At 62.8% G+C, this 13,742-nt stretch overlaps 1 protein-coding gene across 7 annotated transcripts in view; it reads right to left on the bottom strand.

Annotated features, from left to right (window-relative positions):
- SCMH1 (Scm polycomb group protein homolog 1) overlaps nt 1-13,742 on the bottom strand; it is a 128,533-nt gene that overhangs the window by 9,834 nt on the left and 104,957 nt on the right. For 6 of the 7 annotated variants that reach the window (XM_075908619.2, XM_075908622.2, XM_075908624.2 and 3 more), the window contains 3 exons: nt 12,026-12,208; nt 10,043-10,174; nt 518-721 (listed from right to left, as the gene is read on the bottom strand). In XM_075908619.2, coding sequence (XP_075764734.1) covers nt 518-721; nt 10,043-10,174; nt 12,026-12,208 — 519 coding nt within the window. The remainder of the gene's footprint in view (nt 1-517; nt 722-10,042; nt 10,175-12,025; nt 12,209-13,742) is intronic. The other variant, XM_075908621.2, reaches the window with a different exon arrangement.

Below are 13,742 nucleotides of genomic sequence, written 5' to 3'. Positions count from 1 at the left end.
TCTCCCTGCCTGTCCTGGTGCGCAGCCTTTCCGTGCTACTGAGTCTCCACGTTAGCACATGCTGCCCCCCAGCTCCCGTCTGTGCCCCGCCAGGCCGGCCACCGCGGCGCCACCCCAGAGCCCTCAGGCGCTGCCCTGCTGCTGGCCGAAGGGCGACGCGCCCTCTCTCACCGAGTGGGGCTGGCCACATGCTGATTCCCTGCACCCACCAGCTTCCCTGCCCGCCTCGGCCTCATCCAGGACTCAGCCAGTCAGCTCTCCCCGGCCCAGCTGCTCCCAGTGCACGCGGCGATCGCCCCAAAGCCCATCCACGCAGCAATCGGTTCACCTGAACTGCTCCTGCCCGCACACCCGGCCGCCTGCTCCTCCTTGCACTGAATGCACGTCGCCAGCCGGCCCCACGCCGCTGGGCGCACACGCTGCCGGGGAGGGCAGAGAGCAGCCGCAGGGACGGGCCGGCATCGGGCGACGTTACGGGAGCTGGCAGCGCTCTGGGCTGCCAAACGAAGGGACTTACCCACAGAGCTTAGCCTCCGCAAGGCAGAGGCGTTGCCCTGGGTGAGGCTAGAGGGCTGGTGCAGATGCCTGTATCCCTGCAAGCGGTAGTCTCTGGAGTTCCTCCTGGGGCTGGATGAGTTGACAGAGTTCAAGGCGGAGTCCAGGGGGTCCAGGCGAGGCTCCAGGGGACCTGGGAGCCCGTCTCCCAGAACAAAGGTTTCACCTGTAAGGCACCAAGCTGCAGTGAGGGGCCCAATTCGAAAGACCAGTGTCCTGTGGGAAACCAGACCCATGGGGCCGAGCGCTGCCTGCCTAGCGTCAGCCCTGCTGCTATGGCCTGTGCCGAGAGGTGCACGCTACCTGCTTCTTTTGCAGCTGCTACACCAGTGCCGTCCTGACAGGGTGCTAAGGACTAGTCGACGAGCTGACGCTCGAGACAGCGAAAGGGGGAAGAGGGGGCCCGGTGAGGGCTCGGTGCAGCGCTGCTGCTTTGAAGCCCCACGGCGGCGTTTCAAAGGGGCAGCACCTCAGAGCCTGGGATCAGCTGTGCGGCGCTGCCCCTTGCAAACGCCGCAGCAGCATTTCAAAGCGGCAGGGCTGCGTGGAGCCCAGGGTCAGCTGGGGACTCCCTACCTGAACCCAGGCTCCATGTGGCATTTCCGCAGAACCCGGACTCAGCTGGGGAGTCCCGAGCTGACCCCGGTTCCACGTGGCACTTCACAGCGCCAGCTGACCCCGGGCTCCACGCAGGCACTCCCGCTGCGAAATGCACAAGGGCTCCTGCTGGGGACTCTTGCACATTTCGAAGCCGGCACCCGTGTGATTCCCCCGGCCCCGGCTACACGCGAGTTCCACACCCTCCTCTGAAAGGTACAAGAGCCCCTACAGAGAAGGGAGCCGGACGGCCAACACCAGAGGCTCCTGCACATTCAAAGGAGGAATCCACATTCCTATCGACTAGTCGATGAAAATCCATCCACTACTTGGCTAGTAAATCGATATTTCACATCCTTGGGCCTGCCCTCTCACATGCGCCCATCGGCACCTTCCTTTGTCTGCCACTCGCAGGCAAGACCGGAAAGTCACTCGTGCTGGACAAGATCTGGAAGAGCTCCCCAAATCCACGCTGGGCGGGAGCTGGAACTCTGGGGTAGCACTTTGTCCTTTCCTGCTCTTCCCTCCCCTTAGCATCCACTGACATGAACCCCCCCTCCCCAGCTGAGTGAACCCCATGGAGCTGGCACACGCTGAGAGCCATCGTACAAGCCGGCTCCCGCTTCCACCCCTGCCCCATCGTGCTGCCTCCGATGCAGTCCAGCTCATCGGTTACTGCACGCTGGCCTCCCCAGTGAGCAATACGCACAAGCCTCGCTTCATGGAGCCCGGCTTCCCTGCGTAGCTCTCTGGTTACTCTGGCAGGGAGACACAGATGGCAACCAGCAGCATCTGGCAGCCCTGTGCATGGGCAAAGGCAAAGAAACTGTCTCCTGGCCCCCTGGACCCTGGTGGCTGCATGTGACCCAGGGCTGCCCCCAATGATCTGAGGCAGGAGGCTGGACACACACGTTACAAGACGTGCATCCCTTAAACCCGGCTGTTTGGCTGAACCCGCCGCCACGCTGGCAGGAGGGGCCAGGAACTGAAGCTCTCCAGGAAAATGAATTTCCTTCCTGGGATGCTGAAGAAAGATTTTTGCTGCATTAATTTCCTTGAATTTCTCGGAAAGACGCCTGCCTACCGAGGAGAGAAACCGAGGAAAGACGGTCTCCTCAGCTGGGCCTTTCCTGGCTCCAGATGCACCCCATGCTGCCCTGGGTCTCCTGGGGGCTGGAGGCCGGAGCAGCCCAGAGGGCAGCGCTGGTGCTGCTGTGTAGTGCGGGTGCGGGCTGAAAGAGCAGCAGGCATGCAGTGCACCCAAGCCTGGCAAGCCCACATCTCACCGTGTCGCACACGAGACCAATCTGTGGCCCTCAGCCAGGTCTTTGACTCATCAGTGCCAGCTACAGGCCTGGAACTGCCAGACCTTGCTTACGTCTAGTCCAGAGACGAAGGGAATCAAAAGCACCAGTCCCAGCACAGAATACAAGTATCTGGACAGCAAACCCTCCAAGCGCGCCGAAGCCTCCAGCCTGACCAGCAGGAGGTGCTGACATGACACGGGGGGCCCAGCCTTCCACCTGCAGCGCATGACAGGCCCGGCTCCGTGGAGGTACAGCGGACACCTGAACTGTGTTGTGTCCTGCACCCACCCGACAAATCACAGAAACAGAGAACTCTGGGTCTGGAAGGGACCTCGAGAGGCATCGAGTCCCGTCCCCTCCCCTCACGGCAGGACCAAGCACCGTCAACATCATTGATGACAGGTGTCTGTCCAACCTGCTCTTCAATATCCCCAGGGATGGGGATTCCACAACCCCCCAGGCAACTTATTCCAGTGTTTAACCACCCTGACAGGCAGGAAGTTTTTCCTAATGTCCAACCTGAACCTCCCTTGCTGCTGTGGAAGCCCCTTGCTTCCTGCCCTGTCCTCAGAGGCAGGGAAAAACAATTTTTCTCCCTCCTTGTGACACCATTTTAGGTACCTGAAAGCCGCTCTCATGTCCCCTCAGTCGTCTCCTTTCCAAACTGAACAAGCCCAGCTCTTTCAGTTTTAGAGTCCTAGAATCCTAGTGCGGGCAGAGTCCTCAGGAGTCATCGAGTCCAGCCCCTGCCCAAAGCAGGAGCAACCCCAAATAAACCATCCCAGCCAGGGCTCTGTCAAGCCGGGACTTAAAAACCTCTAGGGATGGAGATTCCACCCCCTCCCAGGGGAACCCAGCCCAGCGCTTCCCCACCCACCTAATAAAATAGTTTTTCCTAATCTCCAACCTAGACCTCCCCCACTGTAACTAGAGCCCATTGCTCCTTGTTCTGCCATCTGCCCCCACTGAGAACAGCCTCTCTCCAGCCTCTTTGGAACCCCCCTGCAGGGAGCTGAAGGCTGCTCTCAAATCCCCCCTCACTCTGCTCTTCTGCAGACTAAACAAGCCCAAATCCCTCAGCCTCTCCTCGTAGGTCATGTGCTCCAGCCCCCTCAGCATTTTGGTCGCCCTCCGCTGGACCCTCTCCAATGTGTCCACGACCTTTCTATAGTGGGGGGCCCAGAACTGGATGAAACACTCCAGATGTGGCCTCACTGGTGCTGAATAAAGGGGAATAATCACTTCTCTGGATCTGCTGGCAATGCTCCTCCTAATGCACCCTAATATGCCATTAGCCTTCTTGGCTACAAGGGTACACTGTTGATTCATATCCAGCTTCTCATCCACTGGAATCCCCAGGTCCTTTTCTGCAGAACTGCTACCTAGCCAGTCAGTCCCCAGCCTGTAACAATGCTTGGGATTCTTCCGTCTACACTTGTCCTTGTTGAACCTCATCAGATTTCTTTTGGCCCAATCCTCTAATTTGTCCAGGTCACTCTGGACCCTCTCCCTGCCCTCCAGCGTATCTACCTCTCCCCCCAGCTTAGTGTCATCCGCAAACTTGCTGAGGGTGCAATCCATCCCCTCATCCAGGTCATTAATAAAGATGTTGAATAAAACTGGTCCAAGAACTGATCCTTGGGGCACCGCTAGAAACCGACGACCGCCATCCTGATATCGAGCCGTTGATCACTACCTGCTGGGCCCGGCCTTCTAGCCATCTTACTGTCCATCTTACCGTCCATTTATCCAATCCACATTCCCTTAACTTGCTGACAAGAATCTTGTGGGATCCCGTATCAAAAGCCTTGCTAAAGTCAAGGGATATCACATCCACTGGCTTTCCCACATCCACAGAGCCAGTCACCTCGTCATAGAAGCTAATCAGATTGGTCAGGCACAACTTGCCCTTTGTGAATCCATGTTGACTATTCCTGATCACTTTCCTCTCTTCCAAGTGTTTCAAAATGGATTCCTTGAGGATCCCCTCCATGATTTTTCTGGGGACTGAGGTGAGGCTGACTGGTCTGTAGTTCCCTGGATTGTCCTTCCCTTTTTTAAAGATGGGCTCTGCATTTGCCTTTTTCCAGTCATCCAGGATCTCTCCCGATCTCCATGAGTTTTCAAAGATAATGGCCAAAGGCTCCGCAGTGACATTTGCCAACTCCCTCAGCACCCTCAGATGCATTAAATCCAGGCCAATGGATTTGTGTACGTTTAGCTTTTCTAAATAGCTCCTAACCTGTTCTTTCTCCACTGAACGCTGCCCACCTCCTTCCCATACTGCGTTGCCTAGTGCAGTAGTCTGGGGGCTGACCTTGTCCGTGAAGACAGAGGCAAAGAAAGCATTGAGTACTTCAGCTTTCCCCACATCATCTGTCACTAGGTTACCTCCCTCATCCAGTAGGGCCCCAAACCCTCTCTGATCACCCTCTTATTGCTACATGCCTGTAGAAACCTTTCTTGTTCCCTTTCACATCCCTTGCCAGCTGAAATTCCAGTTGTACTTTCGCCTTCCTGATAACTCCCCTGCATTCTCGAGCAATATATTTATGCTCCTCCCTAGTCATCTGTCCAAGTTTCCACTTTCTGTAAGCTTCCTTTTTGTGTTTAAGTTCACCAAGGATTTCCCCTGTAAGCCAATCCGGTCTCCTACCAGGTTTGCCTCTCTTGCTACGCATCAGGATGGTTTCTTTCTGTGCCTTCAATAAGGCTTCTTTAAAATACTGCCAGCTCTCCTGGACTCCTTTCCCCTTCATGTTAACATCCCAGGGGATTCTGCCCATCAGTTCTCTGAGGGAGTCAAAGTCTGCGTTTCTGAAGTCCAAGGTGTGTATTTTACTACTCTCTTTTCTTCCTTTGGTCAGGATCCTGAAATCTGCCATCTCATGGTCATTGCAGCTCAGGTTGTCACCCACCTCTACTTCCCCTATTAGCTCCTCCCTGTTTGTGAGCAGCAGGTCAAGCTGTGCATGTCTTCCCTGTAGGCCTTTAATCATTCTCGTTGCTCTTCTCTGGACCTTCTGCAATTTCTCCACGTTCCCTGAAACGTGGTGCCCAGAACTGGACACAATACTCCAACTGAGGCCTGATCTGCGCAGAGCAGAGCAGAGCAGAGCAGAGCAGAGCAGAACAATGACGTCTCGTGTCTTGCTCACAACACTCCTGTTAATGCAGCCCAGAATCACATTTGCTTTTTTTGCAACAGCATCACAGTGTCAAGTATCAGAGGGGTCGCCGTGTTAGTCTGAATCTGCAAAAGCGACGAGGAGTCCTGTGGCACCTTAGAGACTAACTGAAGTGTAGGAGCATAAGCTTTCGTGGGCAAAGACCCATGCATCTGACGAAGTGGGTCTTTGCCCACGAAAGCTTATGCTCCTACACTTCAGTTAGTCTCTAAGGTGCCACAGCATCACAGTGGTGACTCATATTTTGTTTGAGGTCCACTCTGAGCCCTAGATCCCTCCCTGCAGGACTCCGTCCTAGACAGTCGCTTCCCATTGTGTGTGCCGATGTCTTTAACCCTCGTGTGAACGGTCTTCTTTCTCAGGGGATGCTGCAAAACAAGTGTCCTGTGCAATGAATAGCGAGGAGCCGCTGAGAAGCGACCCTGCAGGCTTGTCTGAGGCCTTGTGGACCCCACAAAACGAGCTAGGGCTGATGCACCAGGGAGGCAGCTGAGTCTACAGCCAAAGTGCCCTGAGCGCTGGATCCCCCGCACACCAGCGCTCGCTCTGCCGCCCAAACAAAGGCTCCCCTCTTGTAGCGGGAGAGTCCACAGCTGGAAGGCAGAGCAGCAGCGGGTCACCCCCCTGCCTTACGCCCGAGGTGCTGCCGGCTCTGAGCGCTCCGGCTGTGGCCACAGGAACAGCCCAGGGCTGGTCGCAGGCTGAGCGAGTGAAAGGAAAGCGACTCGTTCCTGTGCCCTGGGACACAGGCTGGCAGGGAGGAATCTGACAGAGCGACTGGGCAAAGGCCACCTGCCTCTACAAACGGCCTGCACAGGCTCCTGGAGACCCAAGACGTGAATTTGATTCCAGAGGTTTACACGCTCAGCCATGGCTACCAGAGTCTGCACCCTTCCTGCTAGGCCAACAGTACTGCAGATGTGTTAGTCTAAAGCAGGGGCAAGCAAAATACAGCCCCCGGATCCTCCCCGCCAAGCCCCCGGACCGGCCTGTCAAGCCCCCGGGCCCTCCCAGTCCCCAGCCTGGACGCCAAGCCCCCGGGCCCTCCCAGCCCCCAGCCTGGACGCCAAGCCCCCGGGCCCTCCCAGCCCCCAGCCTGGACGCCAAGCCCCCGGACCCGCCCCGCCAAGCCAAGCCCCCAGCCTGGACGCCAAGCCCCCGGGCCCTCCCAGCCCCCAGCCTGAACGCCAAGCCCCCGGGCCCTCCCAGCCCCCAGCCTGGACGCCAAGCCCCCGGGCCCCCCCAGCCCCCAGCCTGGACGCCAAGCCCCCGGGCCCCCCCAGCCCCCAGCCTGGACGCCAAGCCCCCGGGCCCTCCCAGCCCCCAGCCTGGACGCCAAGCCCCCGGACCTGCCCCGCCAAGCCAAGCCCCCAGCCTGGACGCCAAGCCCCCGGACCCGCCCCGCCAAGCCAAGCCCCCAGCCTGGACGCCAAGCCCCCGGACCTGCCCCGCCAAGCCAAGCCCCCAGCCTGGACGCCAAGCCCCCGGACCTGCCCCGCCAAGCCAAGCCCCCAGCCTGGACTGCCGAGCCCCTGGCCCGTCACTGGCCCATGGCCCAAGGGAGCCTCAGGCAGGCTTCCTGTGTGCTGTGCCCCTGCACGCCAGGGCTGGGACTAGCCGACTAGCCGATATGCAAATGCTCATCATGCAGTCAAGTCTACCGGTTATTTCCCGGCCCCCACTGGCTCCCTCTATCCAATGGGAGCTGCCTGGGCTGTGGCTGAGGCACAGGCAGTGCCGGACCCCCCAAGGGGGCGCGGTGCAGAGGTGCCCACGGCCCCGCAGCTGGCGCTTGGTGCAGTGAGCAAGGGTGCGACAGGCAGCGGGCGGGCGGCGTCCCAACCCCCGCCCCGCATTCCCTCCTGCGCCCCAACCCCCGCCCTAGACCCCGCCCCCACTCCCCCGCATTCCCTCCTGCGCCCCAACCCCCGCCCTAGACCCCGCCCCCACTCCCCCGCATTCCCTCCTGCGCCCCAACCCCCGCCGCCCAACCCCCGCATTCTCTCCTGCGCCCCAACCCCCGCCCCAGACCCCGCACCCCAACCCCCGCCCCCAACCCCTCCCGCATTCTCTCCTGCGCCCCAACCCCCGCCCCAGACCCCGCACCCCAACCCCCGCCCCCAACCCCTCCCGCATTCCCTCCTGCGCCCCAACCCCCGCCCTAGACCCCGCCCCCACTCCCCCGCATTCCCTCCTGCGCCCCAACCCCCGCCGCCCAACCCCCGCATTCTCTCCTGCGCCCCAACCCCCGCCCCAGACCCCGCACCCCAACCCCCGCCCCCAACCCCTCCCGCATTCCCTCCTGCGCCCCAACCCCCGCCCCCCAACCCCCGCATTCTCTCCTGCGCCCCAACCCCCGCCCCAGACCCCGCACCCCAACCCCCGCCCCCAACCCCTCCCGCATTCTCTCCTGCCCCCCAACCCCCGCCCTAGGCCCCGCCCCCACTCCCCCGCATTCCCTCCTGCGCCCCAACCCCCGCACCCCAACCCCCGCCCCGCATTCTCTCCTGCCCCCCAACCCCCGCCCTAGACCCCGCCCCCACTCCCCCGCATTCCCTCCTGTGCCCCAACCCCCGCACCCCAACCCCCGCCCCGCATTCTCTCCTGCCCCCCAACCCCCGCCCTAGGCCCCGCCCCCACTCCCCCGCATTCCCTCCTGCGCCCCAACCCCCGCACCCCAACCCCCGCCCCGCATTCTCTCCTGCGCCCCAACCCCCGCCCCAGACCCCGCACCCCAACCCCCGCCCCGCATTCTCTCCTGCGCCCCAACCCCCGCCCCAGACCCCGCACTCCAACCCCCGCCCCCCAACCCCCGCCCCGCATTCTCTCCTGCCCCCCAACCCCCGCCCTAGGCCCCGCCCCCACTCCCCCGCATTCCCTCCTGCGCCCCAACCCCCGCACCCCAACCCCCGCCCCGCATTCTCTCCTGCGCCCCAACCCCCGCCCCAGACCCCGCACCCCAACCCCCGCCCCGCATTCTCTCCTGCGCCCCAACCCCCGCCCCAGACCCCGCCCCCAACCCCCGCCCCGCATTCTCTCCTGCGCCCCAACCCCCGCCCCAGACCCCGCACTCCAACCCCCGCCCCGCATTCTCTCCTGCGCCCCAACCCCTGCCCCAGACCCCGCACCCCAGACCCCGCACCCCAACCCCCGCCCCGCATTCTCTCCTGCGCCCCAACCCCCGCCCCAGACCCCGCCCCCAACCCCCGCCCCGCATTCTCTCCTGCGCCCCAACCCCTGCCCCAGACCCCGCACTCCAACCCCCACCCCGCATTCTCTCCTGCGCCCCAACCCCTGCCCCAGACCCCGCACCCCAGACCCCGCACCCCTATTCATTCCACGGAGGAGGGTAGCCCCTGCCCACTTGCCAGACTCTTGCAGTGGCACCATGACAAGTCGCTGCCCCGGGGTCTAGTGGACGCCTACAGGACACTCACTCCATCTCACACAGCCTACCCTGGCCTCCCAGCCCAGCTCTGGGGCAGAAACGAGCCCTCTGGAGACACCTCCCATGGGCGCACGGGGCCTTCGTCAGCCACAGCCAAGAGCTGCTTCAGGCCGAGGGACCCTGCCCTGGGGAAATCCTAGATGAGCTCTAGCGCAGCATGTGGCGCTGGCTGTGGGACCGGAGGGGGGGCAGCAGGGTCCCTTCCTTCTAGCACCAAGTTCACCCGGGGAACTCACTGCAGCAGGCTGCCGTGGAATACCACCCGGGGAACTCACTGCGGCAGGCTGCCGTGGAATACCACCCGGGGAACTCACTGCGGCAGGCTGCCGTGGAATACCACCCGGGGAACTCACTGCGGCAGGCTGCCGTGGAATACGACCCGGGGAACTCACTGCGGCAGGCTGCCGTGGAATACCACCCGGGGAACTCACTGCGGCAGGCTGCCGTGGAATACCACCCGGGGAACTCACTGCGGCAGGCTGCCGTGGAATACCACCCGGGGAACTCACTGCGGCAGGCTGCCGTGGAATACGACCCGGGGAACTCACTGCAGCAGGCTGCCGTGGAATACCACCCGGGGAACTCACTGCGGCAGGCTGCCCTGGAATACCACCCGGGGAACTCACTGCGGCAGGCTGCCGTGGAATACCACCTGGGGAACTCACTGCGGCAGGCTGCCGTGGAATACGACCCGGGTAACTCACTGCAGCAGGCTGCCGTGGAATACCACCCGGGGAACTCACTGCGGCAGGCTGCCCTGGAATACGACCCAGGGAACTCACTGCAGCAGGCTGCCGTGGAATACGACACTGTGGCTGGGTTGACTCCAAATGCCTGGAGAGCTGTGACGGTAACATGGCACAAGCTGGCCAAAGCAAGGGGCACAGAGGCTGGCCCTGGCCCCGCTGGCCCCAGGCAGGCCGGGTGGGAAGCCATGCTGTGCTCACCTTCCAGAGGGTGACGGTCAGTCTTTGGTAACTTGGGGGAGAGAGGAGCGCTATAGGGAGGGGAGTCCCGGGAGCAGCGCTTTGTACCCCGGCCTGGTCCCTGCAGAGTGCCGTCTAACCAGCCGCTTCTCTCTAGAAAAGAGAACAAGCCCTTAGCAAGGGAGACTTCCTGGAGGGTTCACTCCTGCCTGGCTCCCATGACCCACACAGCACCTCACAGCAGCCTGGCAAACCCCTGGCAGCCAGCAGCCTCCCGAGGGCTTTGCGTTGGTTGGCAGCGGTCGGAAACCCCCACCGCTGGTCTCCATCTCAGTCCTGCCCAAGGCCCCTCCCTCCTGCCGGTACGGACACGGAGTCCCCGGCGTCGCTGTTTGGCCCAGCTCTCGCTGGAGCCCAAACCTCAGCAGCCCTGCTCCTCCCCTCCAGCACGGCTCCTCTCGCAGGACTCAGGTCCCCGCAGTGCAGGCGGCCGGCCGGGAGCCTCCAGCAGGACGACCGGTGGGGATTGCAGTGGTGAGCTCAGGCCCCTACCGCCTGCTTCCCCAGGGCCTCCAGGCTGCACTGCCCCCAGGGTGGATTTCGGTAGCTTCCTTGTTATCTGCTGGGCCTGCCCTCCCGCCACTCAAGGCTTGTTTCTGCTCCTCTGCTTTCACCAGTGTCCGCTGCCCTCCCCTGGGTGAGTTCTGCCCCAGGATGCTGACGTGCCCGGGCCCCACGCCGACGGCCCCAGTCTGGAGCTGGAGGAGCTCGTGTCCCCTGCTCCGCTACGCCCGGGGTCACTAGCTGCAGCCTCGAGCACGTATTTGATTTTGCCCTGCAAATCTCTCCATGGCCCTGCCCTCCCTCCCTCCTCCACAGCCTTCCCGCCCCCTCCGGGATGGAAACCCTCCCGAGCCACCCCCGAGAGCTCCACCGGCTCCGCCACACGGGAGCCCGTTACCCGTCCCTGCACGGAGCCACTCGGGCTCCTGGGAAGTGGGCGGGGGGCACAGCAGCTGGCAGGCCGGGGGGCCCTGCGCAGCAAGTTCACCAGCTCTGCCCTGGGGCCTGGGCGCTCTGGCGAGTCTGAGTTCCCGGCTGTGGCCGAGCTGGGTCAGGAGGGCCCTTTAGCAAGTTGGAGAGACAGCGCTGGAGAGACAGCGTTCCTCTGCCATGCCCTGGGCGGGAGTCCAGCCGCCCGCCTGGGCTCTCTGCTGCCGGGGCGCTGCGCAGGCCCGCTGGGACGCCATTTGCCCTCAGCAGCTGCCGAGGTATGTGGCAACCTAGCGACGGCTGCACAGCGGCCTGAGCCTGCACGCTCAGACAGCGAGAGCACCAGCCATGCCAAGGGAACCCCAGGCCAGCCTGCCAAGACCCCCGCAGTCTGGCGCCCAGGCCCCGGGTGGTTCCTGCTGGAACCAAGTACCAGGTGCTCTTGCGGTTGGGCCAGGAGTCCCAGCCACGACAGAAAGGACTTAGGGACACTGTCCCCTTCCTGCTCTCCCGGGGGCAGTAGGGAGTGGCGCAGCGAGGGCGGGGCACGAGGGGAGCTCTGCCTGTCACCTCACAGGGCCAGGGCCCAACGGGGCCGTGGATTCGCTTCCAGAGAGTCCGTTAGGGAAAGCTGCTTCTAGGAGTCTCACCACGGCATTGCTCGCAGGCAGCGATGGGCTCTGCGGCTACAGCGCTTCCTTAGCACCAGGCCTTTGCCAGCGCCCGTACAGCAAGCCCCAAAGGAAAATCGCTTCAGTCAGGACCCGCGAGCAATTCGTAAAAGCCACTATCCCTAACGGACTCTCCCACAGCCCCGCTGGGCCCGGGCCCTGGCCCTGTGGGCTGACATTGCTGGCACGAAGGGAATCGGCGGCACTGCCCCGGGGGGAGGGTGACACAAACAGGCCTCTGCTGGCCACACGCTGCCAGCTCGTAGCTGGAGGGGAAAGTCTGGTTAGGGTGCGGTGCTTCGAGGGGCACCGGAAGGCCCCGCCCAGCCCCAGCTCCTACCTGGTAGGTACCTGTCGTGGCTGTACTCGTGGGGGTGCTGCATGTGGCTCTGGGTGAAAGGCTGGTTCCCAAAGAGGTTCTCGCTGTGCAGGTTGTGGCACAGTTTCTCCAAGAAGCGCAGGACGTAGGTGATGCTGTTTACTGCCGGCAGGTTCAGAGTGTGCTGTTCCCGGTCAAACACGGCTGGGGACAGAGACAGAGACAAACCCGTAGAGCCCAGGCTGCACAGCAGCTCCGGTGCCGCCACCGCACGTGGCTAACAAAAGCAACCAAGAGCCACTTACTGCGGGGGAGCGCTCCTCTCTGGGACAGGCCAGAACCAGTCTGGGCACCAAGCCTCAGCTGAGAATCGCTTGGGCCTGGAAAGCGTCACTTCCAAGGCAGAGTCTGGGCATGCCAGGACTGGCCTGGGCCCTGGAGAAACACGGCCTCGCAGTGCGTGCTCCTTGCCATGGGCTGGGGAAGGGGCCTGGGCTATTTCAGGGCAAGGGGGTTGCATGAGAAACAACAGAAGTTCCCTCCCTGCCCGCACTCCCCCCCGGTGATCTCTGGGAGAGTCGGGGGGGCAGCCCGGCCTGTGCTTTGGCTCACTGCGGTGGCGACCGGGAGAGCTGTCCCGGGACATTCGCTCTCAAGACACTGTCGGGCGCTGTCACTTGACCCCCCAAGCCCTGGGGCAAAAGAGAAAGCGGAGCGCTCTCCGTGCCCTCCTTGGCCCCATCGGGGGGAGGTAGCAGCTTTTCCACGTGTGAGGGGCAGGCAGGGGAAGTGGGAGGCGGGCGCAGCTGACTTTGGGCTTGTCCGCACGGTTTCAGGGCTCTGTGCATTCTGGGATTTTTCTCGGGTACGCTCTGGGTTGTCTGCCGTAGGGCACTGGGGTCCCAGCAACAAATTCCCACGACTCCTCTCATCACCCCAGGAGTCGGTGCCATTTTCAACCCGCTGTCGCCGGCACGGAAGGACATGGCTGTGCCCTGCGGGCCAGGCTGCCACGCAGGCATCTGCGATCGCACATCCGGGCACTGCCATGCTGCGGAGCCAGTTTTCCCGGGGCTCTGCCTGGAGAGGGAAGGACGAGGCTCCAGGCCTGGGGTGACCCGCAGCAGAGGCAGAACTTCTGGGGGATGATGGGCTCATCCTGAGACAGCTGCGAGGAACCGGCAGCTGCAGGGGCATCGTGCCAACAGGCGTGTGGCCTGAGTGTGGAGAGGAGCGTGTCCGGCAGCACCCTCAACTGGGACCAGGCCAGACTGACCACTTGGCTGCTGGGGGAGCAGCTCCCAGGGAGGTGTGCGCTGGCACCGGGGTCACACTGCCCGGCCATGCTGATGGATTTGCATGGCCAAGGTTCCTGAATTGTTCAGGCCTCTGCCACATGCTTATTCTCTGCACCCTTCCCAGGCCTCAGAGCTACCCTCAAGCCAGGACCCTGCCCCCTGGTGCTCCTAGGCCTGGCTGAGCCCCACGGCCGGTTCGCCGATGCTAAGGGGTGTTCTGGAGATCCCACGAGCCCAGCAAACGTGCTACGGACAGCACTGGCGCAGCAATTCCCCGTCGGCACGGGCGCCGCAGCTCCCCAGGCTCACTGGAGACCTGGGCAGGCACAGGGAGCGGTTCCAGCAGCCACGTGACACTGAGTACGGGCGGGAAAGGCTGAAAAGGAGAAGGTGTCTCATGACAAAGTGGGAGGCTCTGGGCACAGCTGCTTCAGGATCGC

The sequence above is a fragment of the Pelodiscus sinensis genome, chromosome 26 (assembly GCF_052426305.1).
Source record: "Pelodiscus sinensis isolate ZL-2025 chromosome 26, ASM5242630v1, whole genome shotgun sequence".
NCBI lineage: Eukaryota > Metazoa > Chordata > Testudines > Trionychidae > Pelodiscus > Pelodiscus sinensis.
The sequence above is the reverse complement of the archived record's forward strand: the minus strand, read 5'-3'. Positions and strand labels throughout refer to the sequence as shown.